Below are 19,365 nucleotides of genomic sequence, written 5' to 3'. Positions count from 1 at the left end.
GAAACAGTTATTGATCTAATCACGCACGCTGTACGCTATACCTATAATATGCCATTTTGTTCATTTTGTTAAAGAAAAAATTCCTCCCAAAAAGTATTAAAATATATTTACACATATGTAAAGAGCAACTACATGTTTATCAGAAATAACAATACATTTACAAATGGCTTGTAAAATTTTGGAAATTACCAGGTTCTCCCCTAATTAAACGACTTTTTGCTTTCCAAACCATCTAAAAACAAAATAATTAAAGCAGCTAAGACCACGCTCCTTGCACTTACATTAAAGGTTACTTCAGGAAACCCTTTGTGCTTTGCCAGTTTCAGTACTTCCTTTTCTATATTGTCTTGTGTGGTTCCTGTTACGTTAATAAAGTGGCAGTTACTGTCTGCGTAATGGGCGGAAATGGCTTTTCGGAAACCCTTAAATAAGATCGTTAAATGATTAAGTCATTATTCGAATTTCGTCGCACCTTTGTTCTGTTTGGTCCCGAACCATGCAGCAAGATAGGATGGAAGAATACCGTGTCGCCCTTTTCCATTCTTAAGTTGACTGTGGGGACGTGATCCAGGCCCATAACTCCATGGTATGCTGCGTTTGTAACATTCTACAACTCATACTTCATTTACCGCGTGTCTACGTGTTATCAATTACCGGTGGATACTCGTGTTTCATCAGTGAACCCTTATGGGAACCGGGCACGACAAATAAGCATCCGTTCGATTCGTCCACCTTTTCCATTGCCGTCCACGAGGCCACAATCCATTCCGCCGGTCGAAATGGGAAATAGTGCAGGTCCTGAATGGCAGACGATTGGTTATTTCGGTTTGGTGTCAACTTCATACACTACCGTACTTGATGCATTGGGTGTCTAGAGGCATCCTGCTCCGAGTTTGGCGGTTTATTAATCAACATCGTATGAACAGACGAGATATTCCCACCGACTATGCTTTCTACTATATCAACCATTGGTTTGTATTGAACATATTTAAACAGCACATCATCAAAGTTAAAATCTTGGATCTAAAATGGGAGTTTAGCTTTAGTAGGTGCAGAAGAAGTCTGGTTTGGTAACACACTATAGCATGGAAGATATTAGTGCGTTGCCACCGAGGTAATATGTACCTTGTTGATAAGAAATTCGCCTTCCACGTTTTTGTGTTTTAACGAGGAATCTTTCATAATCGTCATATGTTGTGTATTTAGCTTTCCATTGCAGTACTCTATAAATCTATCCCTAAAAATTTAAATAAATAAGTCAAACTGCTAAAAATGCATCTATTGAAAAGCTCATTCAATTCATTTCAACAACGTATTGGTTTAATTAATGGAAATAATAATTTTATTTGCGTAACACTTTGATAAACACTGGCATTGAGTATTCCTTTGCACCGTGAAAAGAGTCGACACATTTGTTGGATGCTCTTTTGTTAAATTGACAATTATTGACTTTCATGAAGAATTCTCGAAGCGATTTTCAAGTGCTCGTTTCATTTAGAGATTATTTCCATTGTAAATATTGTAAGAACACTTCAAATAGATCGTTTGGGCTTTATGGATGACCTTCTTTCCAACATTTGATTCAACATACGTGAAGTAAGTCCAGTCATTTTTTGTTTGATATTATTTTGTGTACAAGTAGTTCCCAGAAATAATGAATTACAATTTTTTTTAAATCAATTATTGATGATGCTACTCGCGGTAACCGAACAATTTTGAATTTTTTCCTAACTCTTTCTCGCGTCTCAACGCACAAATGCTCACCTCACATTTTTGAGGCGAGTCGATCGCGATAATCTGCAAGCCAACATCACTTAAAGTAGTTTCTGACCAAGAGCAATTTATTCTTACGCCTCCTTGCGGAAGAGGTATACATATAGTATCTCATTGATCTCTCGCCACTCAATTTGTTCAAGGCAAGGGGCGTTTCTACCGTAATTTCCACAGATTACGTTTCGTAAATTCCGTAACACCCGATCTATATCCGTCATGGTCGAAATTTTTCTCTAACTCGCATCGTTCTACCGCTGTGATTTTTTAACGTCAAATATAGTCGTTCTCCTTCTCTCTTCATGTGTCTGCGTCCCAATGAAAAATAAGTATAAATTGTGCACGACTCTTATGCAGATACAGCCCATTTTTTAAACCAAATAACGTGAAGTGAATTACTGGACACTATATAAGAGAGGCCAAACCATAAACACAGTTTGACAGACATTGGGAGTAGCAAGGCCCCCTTGCGGTAGCTGTAAGCAGCGCTATGACCTGATGTACAGTAGGGAAGGAACGTAAAAAATAAAGCACTGTAATAGCGTAATAGTAAAATTCGTAATCGTATATTAAAAATCGTTGGACTTTGATCAGCTATTTTACATTTGAAAAAACAGGTTAAAAGCAAGTTGCAAAACAAAGAACTGGTTGGGTTCCCCCCCTAGTGATAATAATCATGGCATTGGAAGGCAAATTCAGCGTTTACTACGGAACATGTGGAAATTAGTGAACCAGAACTCATATCGCACATAGGTTCAAAACCGGAGTCCTACCCCTGGGACGGAGAACTGGACCCTCGTTCGGGAAATGACAGCATAAAGATGAGAGTCGAGATCAACTACAGTATTAGGTGTCGTAACTTTTTGGATACAGTGTTCCCACGCTGTGTATAATTTTTTAATACTTTTTGTCATAAAAATGTGCATTTGAAAGCGGTCGAAACGTGGCAACGTATCTCCTAGACACAAAGGTACATTTTAAGTTTTTAAAAAGTGTAAGGTGGGGCACACTTTTTGAACGCTTATAAGATAGATCCTAACTGATTCATTGCCTTTTCCGAGATATTGCAAACGTTACTTCACCCTGCAGAAGACGCACCCGCCGTGCCTATAAGAATCTTCAAAGCATCTCATCGATTTTGATCCGGTCCGATCGGATTCTTTCCCATTCTTCCTTTTCTTTTGACCAAAATTCCGACCTTGTCCTTTCGTTTCTGTTTCTGCAGCACAATGAAACTCCACACTCGACGCATGTAAATTGTTATACGAGAGGGGGGGGGGGGCGAATGCGTAGCGCCTTAAGAGTCATAACAGTCTAAAGAGTTTGAAGAATCTACATCCTATACGCCTCACTTTGAACATCCCCTAGGTCGACTATGGTGTTTCTAAAAAAAAGAGACGACACCATAGATTAGTCAAGAGTTTGATGGACAAATATTTTGGACCCCGACGAAAATCTTAAATAAAAATATAATATGTAAAAAAATACGGTAAGTAAATAATCCTCCAACCTTATACAGTACATGTATGGGATTTCATATTATAATCAGTTCCACCATTTTAAATTTTGCCTAATCTAATTGTACCAATAGGTAAAAGGGCAAGGTTGTCCCACATACAGGTTGATTCGGCGCATGAAGGCAATAAGTAGGTACCTAAGTACATATTAATTGTTATTTGTTAAGTGTAGCGAATTATTTTGTTTGTTTCATTTATCACACTCAGCTTATCTTCTATTGCATTTCAAGTGCCACTTTATCAATACAATCAACAAACTTTGACCGATACCCGTACCTTGCACAGTCATATGTTAATTTAGTACCTATACGGTCCCTAACCCCGTACATTTTTTGGTTACGCCACTGATCTACCATTGTCTTTGTTTAGTGAGTGAAATGGTTAATGGCAACTTACTTGCACTCGTCTAAAAGGGCGAAGTCCACCAATTTGGGAAACAGAATGTAGCCATTCTCTTCGTAAAAATTCCTCTGTTCGTCCGTTAAATATAAATTGTTCCTTGTGTATTTGTACTTCTGAGTGGACATCCTGTAACAAATTTTATTCGCACGTCTGAGTGCCACGAACTCTACAAAACTTCTGGTTTGACCACGGTGTTACGCGAACTATAGAAACACTCAACCAAATAGAATTTTAAATTCTGATCTGATACCTATAGGTACGTTTACAAAATAATTCCACAATAAACAAAAAGTGTTGGACATAAATAGGCACGATAAACAATAAGACTACAGTGGCGGGGATTGTTACTGAGCAAAGATCAATTTTTTTGCACTGCGCTTTTAAGTAATATATTAGTCCATAATCTAACGATAACGATAACGAGTACCTACAAATCTACAATAATTTTGAAAAATCAAATTAAAAACGCACAAATTATATAAGTACCAAAACATAAACGTTCATTAAAAATAAAATAAATTGTTGTGTTTTTCGTTCTAACTGAATTGTATAGGACAGAGGCATATCAGAATAAGTTTACATCTATTGTGTGATGTCTTACTGCTACGTGCTACGTTTGTTTTAAATGAATAAAGATAAACAATGGTGCTACCATGCAAGGACTGGTCTTGGTCTTTTTGTCTCGGTTAAGTTGATCTGGCAGGTCATTTTCGTAGAAGTCAAGGCCTGAGAAAAGAAAAACTTTAGGGCTAGTCTTTCACGTTTGACTACTCCTTTATCGACTTAAATAGCGTCTTGATATCGTTCTAAAAAGTACACCTACGTTGCCCGCCCCCTCTTAAAACTTGCGTCTTCTACCACGGACGTCGGTTGTATCGGAAAAACAGTCCTAGGTGACTTTCGTTCTATCACCTTACTAGAATGGCGGTACTTCCACGTTGATCTCTTCGTGCATCTTTTATTTACGAAGAAAAAGTGGTTATCTTCTACGAAATGGTTAAAACAACATACCAATATTTCAAGAAAACTAAGACCAGCAAAGAAGAAAAACCTGCCACACATTTGCAATACACATACTTTACAATAAATAAATCAACTGTGAAACAAACGCAAAAGAGAAATACACAACATCTCAAATTCAGCAATAGAAAATCAAGTAAATCAATATATGGCTCTTGCAGAGTATTCTCCGTCCAACATCATTTTCAAGCACGTAGGTATGGGGGATCAAAGGGTTTCCACACTCCCCATAGATGCAAAGAAGATCAGTGTAGCACTCTTGAGTGTAGTTAACTGATGTTGATTTTTGCGAATATAGAGGTCGAACATTTTGGAACCTTAGAAAAGAATGGACAAAAACAGAAGTTGCTTTGAATGTTTTATAGACGTTCAGGTTCAATATGGACTAATATCAAGAAATTGTGATTTTTTGCGATACTTTAGTCACAACTGCAACCAGAGGAACAGCTCATATAGCACAAGTACGTACTGTGTACGTCCATAGAACGTACATTTCCATACAAACGAACGTGCATCATACGTACAGTTATGTACCGCCGTCGTACACTGTACGTACATTATGGTACGTTGCTTTGGCACAGCATTGTACCAAACAAGTACGTACACGCTGTACGTACTGTGTACGTCCACGCTGTACGTACTGTGTACGTCGGCGGTACATGACTGTACGTATTATGTACGTACGTTTGTACAAAAATGTACGTTCTATGGACGTACATACATGCCGACTTCCTTATTTTAATCCGTTATTGTACGTACATGTTTTGTACATGGACGAACGTACGTGAAATGTACGTACTATGTACATAGTGTGCTATATGGGAGAATCGGACATCAGATACTGTCGCCTGTTTAGTTTTGACGACAATCCACATGGAGACTCGCCGCTACATGGTTATTTCGCCTCCAGAAATAATTTATTTTTATTTTATTTTATTATCCCTCTCTTGTTTTGGGCCCTCAACAGGCATGCGCCCAATTACAGAGTGACCCGCATAATAAATATGCTTCGCGCAGAAAAAGGTTTCAAAAAAATAAAACAAAATACAATTAAAATGGACTTGGACCAACTGGTTACTTGCTTAATAACTTCAGTTCAGATACGCAAAAAAATTGAAAAATTCGTAATTAAATATTTAGAAAATTTATGAAATCTAACATGCCGTGTGCTGGCAGGATGCGCGGTGTCTGTTGTGTTAAACGGGTAGATCGTATCGCGTAAACGTGTGTTCTGTGTGATAAGTTTTCTAAATTCTAAATATTGACTCACGAATTTCTCCATTTTTTTTTGTATCAACCACATATGCATGTTTTATGTTGTCGTACAGCCAATTGATTGCTCTTTTCAAATTATCTTAAAAAACATAAATATTTCATTTCAAAAACAAAAATTGCATCGACTTATAGCAAATCCCGAACGTGTGAATATACGATCGGATATTGGATAAGACCTCTTATCCAACGCACTGCATATAATTTTTATAAGCTTGCTTTTTAACAAAATTAGGAAGAAAATCATAGTGCATGGTGCGGCGTGGGCGATTTAAACAAACGTGTTGTTTTGAAATCATTTTCATTTTTGGTGTAAATGTTTGCTCAATTTGTGGTGTTTTGATTGCATGGTCTGGGTCTCAAGTGAAATATAATATACCGTGTATTCCAGGACGAACGCGCCATAGGGAAACAGCATCAATGCATTTTTTCATGAATGATCCCCTCCTTTGATATCAGTATGAAGTTAGCGTTCAACGTATGTTATTGACTTGCTTGATTGATGCTATAAGACCATTCGCACCTTAGTATGCAGTATGGGGCTTATGGAGAAACAGTACATGCTTGCCAAACTTATTATAGGATCGATTACTGCACCGTAAAACGGTAGTTTAGACACTATTTATTACTTTTTAACCTAACCTCAGAAGTCAAAAAGGTAAATTAATAACAAGTTGTAATTGTTTGTCAAATGTGGCCGAGAACAGCTTGTATTTATTAAGTCCCCAAAAATTTACAAATGTACAGTATACATATTAGTCACTGGAATCGAATTGAAATTCATCGGAAGATGACTGCGACACTTGAATTATAAATTCTTCAACATCATCTTGAAGATAATCTGCTGCCCACATGCCATCTTCGATAGTTTTGACGTGATTGACATAATGTTGCCAATTTTGAACCGTAACTTGTGAATAACCCATTTTTATTAATTCTTCCATGTCCTTTATTTTAAATGTTTTGTTATTCATTTTGATATGATGTTTAACTTGAGCCCACACCATTTCAATGGGATTTAATTCACAATGGTATGGAGGTAAACGGAGAATCTCGTAACCTTTTTCTTGTGCAATAACATCAAGCTTATTTTTGTCGTAGTGATGCCGAACATGCGCAACAGAAGCCAGTAGGTCTCGTTTTAATGGATTTTCTTCAATCGGTACATTTTTCTCACGAAGCCAATCTATAATGTGTTCTTTTCTCCACGACATTGTTGGTATCTTCTCCAACTTTCTACTGTGGTACGAGGCATTGTCAATAACAATGACTGAATTCGGTGGCACATTTGGTAGAAGCTGTTCAAAAAACCACTTTTCATAAGTGTCTGCATCCATTTCGTTGTGTGCATCAGCAGTGTTCTTTTTGCAGAGAAAAGTCAGTTCCGCGCCCGGAATAAAACCATTATCACCACCAGCATGTACTAACGCAAAGCGAGGCCCTAGACCAGTGGGTGATTTTAAACCTGTACTGAGTCCTTTGATGAATGCCTGACGATTGCTTTCAACGGTGGTGTCATGCCACGCCCTGCTCACCGAATGACCAATGTTAACCCATGACTCATCCGTATACACAATATTTTTACCTAAAATATAAATATTATGTAATTTGCAATTAAATATAATAAAAAGATTAAGCACCTTCTTCTCTCAACTTCCTGATGCGACGTAGGTATTTATGTCTCCATCGTATAATATCATCCCGTTCAATAAGGATACTCTTGCGGCCAACCTTCTTAAATTCAAAACCCATATCTTTCAAGAGATTGAATAATGTGGTGCGTTTAAAGTTGGGTAGATCGTTATCGTCATTTACGGAAGCTAAGATGCTGTTCATAGTTGGTGGAATATTTGTAATGAAGAAGTTATGCACTTTACGTCGAATAACTGATTGCACATTTTCATCATACACATGAAGACGATCATTGCTTTGTTTCCCTTTTCTTTGCTTGCGTTTTTTCGGGCTTGATACACCTTCGTTTCCGTCTTCCTTTTTAATGGCATAGATGCTCCGTTCAGAACAACATAAAGCTTTACTTGCTTCTTTCACAGCTGCAGTAACGTTCATCGTTCCCGAGAAATAGTTCAGCACGTTGATAATGAGGTGTTTCTCCTTCCGGCTAAAACACTCTCCTTTATGGCGTTTCACGTTAGCAGATCCTGCTTCAGCTTCGGCTTCCATTTAATGGGATATTCTAAAAAGATGAAATCAAATAACGGTTCTACAAGAACACTCAAAGTTACCTTGTATATAAAGTACGAGATGGAGGCGTTCTTAAAAGAACGATTTTTAAAGCAATGAGACAATAAAATGTGTTAAATACGAAAGACAAAAACGAACCACACACGTAATGACAATACAAGAAGATTTGACGTTATATTTTGTTTTAAAGCTTAAATTCAATCATATGTAAGTTTGGCATCATTGCGGTAAGGAATAAGGATAGCGTTATTGAAGAATGACGCAAATTAGTAAAGGAGGGATATAGTCCATAAGACCCCATACTGCATACTAAGGTGCGAATGCTCTTATAGAAAGAGATTGGAGTTAATAATACATTGAACGCTTATCTCAAAGGCCTCGTGGATCCTTCGCGAAAAAATACATATTATGCCGTTTCCCTATGGTGCGTTCTACCTGGGACACTCTTTATAAATTTTGACCATTAATTTATTTACATTTGTGGAAGGTATTAAATTGTGTGCTGTATGTAAATACTCACAGTATATCCCTTGATATACTGTTCTCATTGAACTGTGTACCTGGAAAGGTCACAAAAGGCTTACAAACGTATACACACACTTGAGGAAGGGGCGCGAGAAAACGGTGGTTCTCTGTATTCTACATTATGCTAAACAAAGATAGTAATACCACCATATGTTGCATAATCACAAAAATGCCTCGCTGTAGTAAATATAGTAATTTTACGCTCTTTCCAGTTGGTATAAAGATCAATGCCTGTGATATGGTCAAAATCAAGTATTTATAATGCTACCACCTAAAGCATGGCCGATAAAATAAAAAAAATACTGTTTCAACTTTCAACGTAGCGCCACCTATTGATCGCCCGACATTATTTATACGATCGGACTGTTTGGAGTGGGCTGCAAGTCTGGATTTGGTCATAAACTGTTCTATAGGGCTTCAACCAAAAAAATTACAAAAATAAATGAGGACTAAAAAATGCTGACCTTTGCCTCAAGTTATTTATTTATTAAACCATTTTTATTGATACGGTCGACCCGACCCTATCTGATCAATGAAATAATTCGTTGCGAATTTTGTTGTAAGTTAATGGACTTTAAGCTAAGCCCAAAGGTCATCGCATTATTGTATTACCAGTTGTAAGTAAGTAGTATTTTTTTAGAGGTGTATTTATGTATTGCAATCATTTTATTTACTGATGAATGAATATGTTTATCTAGCAGTGCGTTTTGCACCTATGTGCTATAAAGTAAAACGAAATTCAACATTACCCGCCACTGCACAATAAACATGTGATTAGTCGACGTCGACGTTACACCAAAATCGGTTTTACGATGACGCGTATCATCTTTACTTAGCGTACGCTATCAGACGGGATAAAGAAAGACGGCAACACGTGTCGGTATCGTAGATTTATCGCTATCACCACCATTTGTTTATTTATGAAATAAAAATATTTATTATCGAAAAACACGCTGTGCTGCACAGGAACAAGGTTTTCCGGTCGAACTTTATAAATATATCAGTAGGTATATTAATAAGCTGTAGGTAACAGTAGGTGATAAATCGAATTTCCATGTTTCTCAATCCTAACAGGTGCCTTAATTTTCTTTTTTTAACAAAAAATTTTCCCCTGCACCTCACAAATCAATTTACCCGGTAGATTATTCAATTTCAGAATAATTAATACATCAATTTTAGAGCGGGCGGCTTTCGACTGCCACAAAACCTCAATATGGAGGCCCCCAAAACTTCCGATATCGTTATAATCAGTGGCAACTCGCATCCGGACCTGTCGAATTTGATCGCGAAAAGACTGGACGTGAAGAGCGGAGGTTGTGCGGTGTATCACAAGACGAATCGCGAGACTATGGTCGAAATTGGTGATTCTGTTCGAGGCAAGGATATATTTATTATACAGACTGGAACCAAGTAAGTATGCGTAATGTGGTGAATCGTAGGGCTAGAGATGTAGGTTTACTACAGTGTGATCATATATGGTCATGTTATTTTCTATTGGTAGTTCAGAGGTCGGTCATGTTTTGACCAAATACACTGGATTGGTAGAATTTACCTTGCGAACCAAGATAATGAATTTATCTTGCTAGACACAATTGCAACAGCTTTACTGTAACCATAGCAAATTCTACTAATTCGGTTACCCCAATCAGCTCAATATTAAATTGGAAAAAACATGCCCACCATGGAGCATTATGGTCACACTGTCATTATACAGTCACTGTATGGTTTACCGGTTTTTCATTTGTCATTCTTTGTAGATGTCCAAATCATCTTAACTGGTTCTTCTCACTTATTTTCTCTATGTCTTCTGCTTCTAGTGTGGTAGGGTACACGTTTGATTGCATTCTCTAGGTTTCTCATATATTTTTCTTTTGTTATAATGGTCAACCATAAATAAATAAACAAATAAGATGCTAAACTCACACAAAATGCAATGTCAGGAGGTGTAGCAGTCATCAGGTAGGTACATAAAAGAGCTTTCTGCCTTCTGGATTCCAAAACTTCATCCATAGTTTCTTTTGCACTCCTATCACCCGGAGCAGCCACTATGTCTTACATAAAAACACACCTACATTAACTTAATATCTTCTCTGTGTATGAATAAAAATGCATGTTGTAGCTTTTGAATTTAGATTCTCAAAAAATTGTTTGACCTACGTCTATAGTAATCTTGAAATTATTCTGTAGCTCTTGGAAAAACATTTGTATGCCATTTTCATCTAGATAAATGAAAATTAATAGTGGTGCTTTTCCAAATGGAACAAAATGTGTGGAAATGACATGTTAGCTCCACAGGTCCATGTTTATTTATGCGAAATACATAGCAAAAAGTAAAAAAAAGCTAATTTAATGTAAAAGTGTAATCTATTTTTTTTTTTTTTTTTCTATTTTTATAAACAAATGAGATATTCTGCAAAAACTAAAAATTCGAACTTGTCAAATGCGTATTTAATTAATTTTGCGCTTGTTTTAAAACGGAAAGCGTCGAGAGAGGTAACTTCGCAAAAAATTCGAGAAAACGGATTTCGAGAACGTTTAGGAATTTCATTTTTAATTATTAAATTCTCAAAATATGAAGAATGGAGAATTTAAAAAACAACTCTCGTTTGTCAGATGTAATGTTGGTTGCCTATAGCCATCTATCTCTATGAAATTTGGTATCCATGAAAACAGTGAATCCATAATTAGTGTTTGAAAATTCGAAAAAAATGTCCAACTGCAACTCCTGCTCTGATCTCAAAAATCAGTCAGAATGTCAAGGTTTTGTTATTCAAAGATACCAAATTTCGTCTAGTCCAAAATTGTTTACTGAACCCCCGTTCAGAGGTGCCCAAAATTGGAGTTGGAATTTTGACAAAATTTTTGCAATATCGGGAACCTAGCCAAATCGGTTCCATCCTCCTACGTGCTAAAGAAACTCCAGAAAAAATAGTTTGCTTCCTCAGCTTATTTGGAAAAGTCTCCCCCCCCCCTTCCCCTCATCTTCGTCGTACTTAATTTTTACACTCTGTGCAAATTCGTGGTTGACTATTGGAATCTATCAAACGTTGAGAGTTACAGTGTAGGTTAATTGCCTCTTTTTGTGACAAGACGCATTTGAAATTTTTGAAACATCTCTGAAAATAACTGAAATATCACTGAAAATGTCAAATTTGGTTTTTATTTACCCGAGCCTAGACTGTCGGGAATGGACGGTTTTGTTGGCCCCTTCTATGGGCACTTTTTTTTCTGAGAAACTGAATCTGTTTTCCGCATTTCCATAACACGCTAGATGTAGAAGCTGCAGGTTGCTACTATTCTTATTTATTATGGACGCCATATTGTTTTTTTTACGATACCTTTAACGCATTTTCCATGAATTGAATAATACCTACTCCCCGAAAGTTCATATAACAGACTATTTATGTGTACAAAGGAAAATAAGTTGACATAAATATTCATATAAATAAGAAACTTAGCATTGGGCATGCGCACACCTGATGTTTAAAATTTGCGAATACGCAATCCGCGCATGCTCACACCTGAAGTTGAAAATATATCATATGTTTGCATTTACTTTGGTTAAAATTTAAAAAAAATCTAAGTAAGAAAGTTGATATTGCGTAGGTTGCGCATGCGCACATGTGATTTTTACGCGATATGCTTGTCCAATCAAATATGGCGCCCACAATACATAAGAAAGTAGTATACTGTAGCATTTACATCTAGTGTGTTATGGAAATTCTGACAACAGATTCACATTCTCTGAAAAAAAAGGCCCATAGAAGGCGCTAACAGGAACCGTCCATTTCCAACCGTTTAAGCTAGGCAAAATGAGAACGAAATTTGACATTTTCAGTTTTTTGGTGATGTCTATTATTTTCAGATTTTTCAAAAATTTAAGATGCGCTTTTTAGTCACAAAAAGGGGCCCCCAATTAACCGACACTCAACACTGTATCTACCACCGTTACCGAGTCACGAATTTGAACCACCCTGTACATTGACAGATATTCGTAGCAGCCCAATACAACCAATAATAAATGTTAATAACTACTAACTTAGATTGAGAAGCCGGGAGAGGCGAATTTTTAAAAGACTTTAATAGGTACTTCAAATTAATAATAACAATTTTTAGACCATTTATCATATCTCATTTACGGCAAATTGAAACGATTAGATTTCTCGGTAGTCACAGTTTGATTTTGTGTTAGTTGGGACAAGAATTGGAAAAAAATAAATGTGAACCTGACATAACCGCCAATATCCACAGAGTTCTTTGGATATCCCTGGACATTCTAGGATATCCGGCGGACACCTTCATCGGATATGTACTGCGGTTTCTCCCTCAGCCTAAACTGTTCATACATTGTCATAACAAGCAACTGGAATTAATGTGTAATGGTGTGGTTCTACATTTTTAGCGCATTTCCACAAAAATAAAAAAAAATGGGCTATTGTGGCCACTTTGTCCGTCCGTCCGATCGTTTTGCGACGCTACTAGTTCTTTATCTTAAGAGATATTGTTCTACTTTTTTCGCTATTTGGTTCGTTATGGTGTCGAGTCTTGTACCAAGGAAGGAATTTTTTCTGTACCGCTTACAAAAAAAGTTATTGTAACAAAAACAAAAAACCGTTTTTTACATGTTCCATAATTTTACACTTTTGCCGTTTATTAACGATCCTAGAGATCGTTTATAATATTGCATTGCTATCTGTCGCCTGCCGATTGGTCTCTCCGTCTGTTCCTTTGTCTGTCTGTCCATCTATCTGTCCGTGTGAACGATAACTTTGTTTAGAAATGTTCGATCGTTTTTACATCTCCGTTAGTTATGAACTGAATTGCATGAAATTCAATATGGGCATAGCTTTAGCCATATAATACGCAATGCCAAAAGTTGAATCGAATCGATTCAAAATTCACAGTGCCCTTTTTGCATCTCGACCATTTATAAACCGAATTGCAAACTTTTTTACTTATAAAAGTATTTGAATGAAATTTGATACATAGGCACTTGGAATAAAGGAAAATCTAGCGCCAGTTTTTTATTTTGCGCATGCGCAGTGCCAACTTTTTTATCTATGGAATCATTTAAGTGAAATTTGATACATAGGCGCTTGGAACAAAGGAAAATCTAACATTAGTTTTAAAATTTAGGTTCGCGCATGCGCAGTTCCAACTTTCTTATTTAGAAAAGCATTGAAATGAAATTCTTCTCATAAACTGAAATTGAAGTAGCACGTCAAAAATGGATTGCCCATGTGCAACGCTATCTTTCATATTTGTGGCCGGATTTTTACGATTTTAACAGAAGTTGCATCTTACAAATGGGAAATGAATGCAAGTGGAAATGCGCTTTATGTAAATCGTTTACGATTACTTTTTAACTTGTTTTACTTTTGTATATACGGTGTGTCCCAGATTACAGGGGACTGCATTGGTAGCTTTCTTATTATTAAAGAATGAGAGTTGGTTAAATGGACAATGTCTTGCAGTTTTAGATGCTCATTTTAAGTTTGCTTGAGAAATGTCGAATAGGTCGGACATAATTTTAAAAAATCAAAAATCGGTCATATCATCGAAAGTATACGAGATACAAAAAAAAAGTTTTTCCATTGGCAGTGGCATAAAAAAACAAAACTGACATCGTCCCTTCTGTTCTATCATAAGTAAAGTCAACATAACTGATCAGCACAAAGTACGTGCTATGCTATTTCCCACCACAGTTGCATTCTTCCCTTATCTTTTGATTTAACCACTTCTTGAAGTATTTTATTGTATTGTGTTTGAAAAGAGCAATCAATTTGATGTACAACAACATAAAATATGCATATGGCTGATATATAACAAAAACGGAGAAATTCGTGATTCAATAATTAGAAAACTTAGAAAATCTAGCATGCCGTGTGCTGTCAGGATGCGCGTGGTCTGTGCGCGCACAACGAGTGACAAGTTCTGAATGACGCACTAGAAAGTAACCATCAAAATGTGTTTTTTAAAAAAGTAGGCTAATTTGTAGGGGTATTTTAATTTCAATCTTGTTTCTTTAAAATCTGAATGAGAGTGTTTCGACTCTATGCCATTACATACATTTGATCTGTTTAATTTTAATTTTTTATTTAGAGATGTAAATAACAACATCATGGAGCTGCTGATAATGGCTTACGCATGTAAAACCTCGTCGGCGAATTCGATTGTCGCCGTTATACCGTACCTTCCCTACAGTAAACAGTGCAAGATGCGTAAACGAGGCTGCATCGTTTCCAAACTCCTCGCGAAAATGATGTGCACGTCCGGTTTAACACACATAATAACAATGGATTTGCATCAAAAGGAGATTCAGGGATTCTTCGATTGCCCCGTGGACAATCTACGTGCCAGTCCATTCTTGTTGCAGTACATACAGGAATGCGTAAGCTTTCGATGTGGCGTAAAGAATAGAATAGTGAGACAAACTCTGAACAATTTTACTATTTCACTTGAGGACTTAAATTTTTTATTAAGATAATTAATTTCTACACACTTTATTACAATACTGTCGTTGAGTGATGTTGAGGGGTCGGGCGACCCTAGTCAGGGAGGTAGTACAAAGGGTCTGAATTTGAGGCCTAAGTACGCGTGGACCCTGTTCACCCTCCTCGTAATCCAGGATACGTTTTCACATACACAGGCTGACTGCCCATAAAAAAATACGCGTAAAGAAATGAAAACGCACTTAACCGCCGCGAAACCAGTAGTAGCCTCATTTTTACGTGGTCCCCAATATTTAAGGAAACGTCACTTCCACCATACAATAAACTCCTTGTTTATGAATTTTCAAATAAATCGCCAATCACAACGGAACGCGCCAAAACTTCCCCACTTCTCCAAATGAAACGCGCATTTCTACAAAACATTTGCATCTCCGTTATCAGAACCAGATGAGGTTAATTAACTTTTGCCTGATAACACTCCTTATTGCAAACGACCAGACGTAACCTTTTATAAAGTACGAAAACTTGATCAGTTGTGTCCACTCGAGGAGGTAGGTATTAGATTAAAAATTATTGAATTAGTAACAGAACGAGATAAAAATATGTGGGTTGTTCCACTTATAAAATGTCATTTTTTGGCACCACACTTTGTGATCGCACCCTGTATAATTCGAAATATCTTTAAATTTATTTTGAGGGTATTTTACCTTCATTGTTAAGTGGGCGGGGTTTCAGCCGAGGCTATTTTACCAACCCAACCCACTATCCATGTGCGAACCTGGATTCAAACATTCCATTGCTATTGGTTAGGGAGGGAGAGCTGTGGATTGGGGGTCGGTAGCTGTAGCCCATAGACTTTGTACAAATCAATCGCTTTTAAAATACGCGCCCCCTTTTACATTCAGAACTACGAAATCTCAATGTTTTCCTAAGACAATCTCACTATTCTATTCTTTTGTACGCTATACTTTCGATTTAGAGCTTAAGCAATTACTTTGAGTTCGGTTTTAGATACCCGATTATCGAAATGCGGTTATTGTCGCGAGAAATCCAGGCTCGGCGAAGAAGGCGACATCGTACGCCGAACGATTACGGTTAGGTATCGCAGTCATTCACGGAGAGCAAAAAGTCGCCGAGAGTGATGAGGTTGACGGTCGATATTCCCCACCGGCCGTTCCGCGGTCTCGTACCATGGACGCGGGTGTCGGTGTGCCCGTTCATCCGGCCAAAGAAAAGCCTCCTATTAACGTGGTCGGAGATGTAGGCGGACGAATCGCTATTATGGTGGTAAGGCATTATGTCGGATAAAAATTCATTTTGCAGTAAAAGCTTGTTGTAGGACGATTTAATCGATGATGTCCAGTCGTTTGTAGCCGCAGCAGAAATTTTAAAGGAGCGTGGCGCTTACAAAATTTATGTTTTGGCTACGCATGGACTTTTATCATCTGATGCTCCACGCTTAATAGATGATTCGCCAATTGACGAGGTATACAACTTATGTAAATTATTATTTCTTTCGTGCAATATTTCAACACGGTAGTGGCTCTCTGGCTTCTTGAAACTAGGTCTGTGCCGTGGTAAAGAGGCCCATAGATTAGGTATTTGGTGAAGCTTTTATGAATACCAGAGATCAGAACATTACATTAGATGTCGTTTATCATTAATGTGCAGTGGAATCCAATTCCTATATAACATCTTACAACAAAATGGTGGAAGTTCTACTGCAACTCCATTGCAATGCCTAGATCTGTAATCATGTGTCATAGAACCTCTTTGTTCAGTTGTTCGGTGAAGTGTATGTGATTAATTCAAAATTCATGAGAATGTGTGCTATGTTGATCGAGTAAGACTACGCGTCGCCCTACCCCCTTCTTAAAGTCATTATTTCCGCTATTATTTGTCGCGATTTTACATAAAACGACCTTTGTGTGCAGATTATTCTTTCACATTTTCATTTATTTCGTGGTATAGTAGTATATTAGTTTCAACGCACGCCATCCGTGTTTTATGACGTCATCACTAAGTATGTTTACATAGCATCTTGCAATCAATGAAAGGGAATAGGTACCCACTACATCAACGACTTCTATTGACAGTTTACTTTAAAAAAATGTTTTGGTAGTCATTTGTAACAAGTTGTCTATATCGCGATCTTTTAACTAACAAGGTAAACATTATTATTTGGAGGTAAAGAAAAATTTTAAAAAGATTTAAATTGTTTTATGTCTTTTTCGTCCTAAATAACATAAGATTAGAAATAAATTGCTTACTTTTTCTTAGTAAACCCGATGGCATTTTTTGGTTATACTTTTGGCGCAGAATATAGCAGTGAGACTTACGGAAGTTAGGCTTCTATAATTGTTCATCATGAAACTAACAGACTAATGTAGCAAAGTAAACGTAATTGGTGACGTGCGCGCAAACTAAGGAAAATCCGCGCTTTATAAAAGATTTACAAAATACTTAATTTTCACAGGCTTACTTTTAAGAAGCAGGGCCGCCACTGATTAAATTTCTAATCATGTCACGAACTTATAAATTAAGATGGACTGCTGATCAAACAGTTGCATAGAGGTAGAAATGGCCCCAGCATGGGCGCGGCCATGATGTGCACGTTTTAGTTATTTTTCTAGGGGAATTTTTCTCGTGCTCAAGTTTTGAGACTATTGCAGCCTTGGAAAATGACATGTGTCACAGTAATTTATTTAGAAAACGTGAGGTTAATGCTTGTTTATTAGTTGATTTGAATTTCGCGCCAAGTGAGTGCACATCATGGCTGCCCCCATGTAGGTGTCATTTGTCAATTCAGCATTAGCAGTCCATCTTAATTTATAAGTGATTCATATACTATTAATTTGTAACAGGTCGTCGTTACTAACACCATTCCACACGAGCTGCAAAAAATGCAATGTCACAAGATCAAAACGGTGGACATTTCCATTTTACTATCAGAAGCCATCAGACGCATTCACAATAAGGAATCCATGTCTTACCTATTCAAGAATGTTACCTTAGAAGACTAGTGCACTAAATGCGAACGGCCTGTAGATATATCAAACCGGGCATCCGCATGAGTGACCATCAGCGGTTTTGTGGATGCCTAGTTAATGTTAAGTCATTTGATTTACTTCCTAATTGATGGTTTGTCAAGTACTACGTTGGTGATCATGTAATTTTATTCGTGCACTTTGTATTATTTACGCTACTAAGTTTAATTGGAAAAAACACGGAAAAACCTGAGATATTTGTATCAGTATTTTTTCTGTTTTTAGTGATGTATAACAATTTTTTGTTACAAGTCAATTTTTTTAAATAATTTTGAATAAATTTCCAATTAGTTTAGTTAATTTATTTTGCCTTTATAAATGAGGAGGGTTTCATATGAGGCTGAAAGAAACTTCCATGCTTGAACCTGCCTCAACTTTCTTGACTGTGCGAGCAGATCTATGACATCAGGATAGGACATGATTTATAATTGATACTACGCAGGCTAGGTGAGACCGAAAAGGACGCAAAAGTCGTTTAGGGGGGTTGTTGCGCCTACAATGGCTCTTTAAAATGCGTTTTTTGGGCAAACATGTTGACTTACCCTGTACTTAAAGTTAGCAACTTTGCAGAACAATTACAGGCAGCGCCATCTGTCAAAATGTCGGACGTTTCGCACACTTTCAAATTTCGGTAGCAATAGTAGCATTAAGCTGGGACTGGGTGGTGGTACAAATGGGACTCCTACGTTGTCCTTTTTACCAGGGAGGTCTTTTATGTGTGAACGTGAGACACAATCGAGAACAGAATTAAATAAAAGACAGGATTTTTATGCGTTCGAAGAGAATAAGAGAAATGAAAGTTATGTTTGGTTCAATGGAGCAAATACAAACCGAAAAGTTAGGAAAAAAAGACCCATCAAGAAAAAACCTAACACAGAAATATAAGAAATAAATCAACTAAATACAAAATCAAACATCTCAAATTGCACAAAGAATATCGGGGAATTGCATGTAACTAAAGAACATCAAAATGGGCATGATTTGTTCCGACCTTGTCGATATTGTTGTAGATATTCACAATCCCGCATTTTAAACAGAAGAAAAGTTAATTAATGGCCCCCCATTCTCGTATATTGCTAAGACACAAGAGCTGCAGCCCACAAGAGATCGGGAGGAAACATATGCAGCATCCAGCTGTAGAAGGTTATCTCTCCACGG

General features: G+C 37.1%; 2 protein-coding genes across 4 annotated transcripts; one reads left to right on the top strand and one right to left on the bottom strand.

Moving 5' to 3' along the window:
- Positions 1-86: 86 nt before the first annotated feature.
- On the bottom strand, positions 87-4,036 carry LOC116178945 (phytanoyl-CoA dioxygenase, peroxisomal-like). Its single transcript, XM_031498611.1, has 7 exons — positions 3,684-4,036; positions 1,126-1,237; positions 856-1,023; positions 655-798; positions 473-607; positions 282-422; positions 87-232 (listed from the first exon to the last, which is right to left on the bottom strand). Exons 1-7 carry the CDS (start codon positions 3,812-3,814, stop codon positions 158-160), a joined length of 906 nt encoding a protein of 301 aa, XP_031354471.1. The 5' UTR covers positions 3,815-4,036; the 3' UTR covers positions 87-157.
- A 5,483-nt stretch (positions 4,037-9,519) lies between these two features.
- On the top strand, positions 9,520-18,507 carry LOC116178793 (phosphoribosyl pyrophosphate synthase-associated protein 2). Of its 3 annotated transcripts, none has more exons than XM_031498408.1 (6): positions 9,520-9,782; positions 9,888-10,118; positions 14,811-15,099; positions 16,172-16,447; positions 16,500-16,646; positions 18,025-18,507. In XM_031498408.1, exons 1-6 carry the CDS (start codon positions 9,763-9,765, stop codon positions 18,181-18,183), a joined length of 1,122 nt encoding a protein of 373 aa, XP_031354268.1. In that variant the 5' UTR covers positions 9,520-9,762; the 3' UTR covers positions 18,184-18,507. The 3 variants fall into 3 exon arrangements, with proteins under 3 accessions (XP_031354268.1, XP_031354270.1, XP_031354269.1); XM_031498410.1 differs by having other exon boundaries at positions 9,520-9,715; positions 18,025-18,183; XM_031498409.1 differs by having other exon boundaries at positions 9,522-9,711; positions 18,025-18,183.
- The last annotated feature ends 858 nt before the right edge of the window (positions 18,508-19,365 follow it).

This window comes from Photinus pyralis, unplaced genomic scaffold (genome assembly GCF_008802855.1).
Source record: "Photinus pyralis isolate 1611_PpyrPB1 unplaced genomic scaffold, Ppyr1.3 Ppyr1.4_LG8, whole genome shotgun sequence".
Lineage (NCBI taxonomy): Eukaryota > Metazoa > Arthropoda > Insecta > Coleoptera > Lampyridae > Photinus > Photinus pyralis.
Note: the sequence above shows the minus strand (reverse complement) of the source record. Positions and strands in the feature narration are given on the sequence as shown.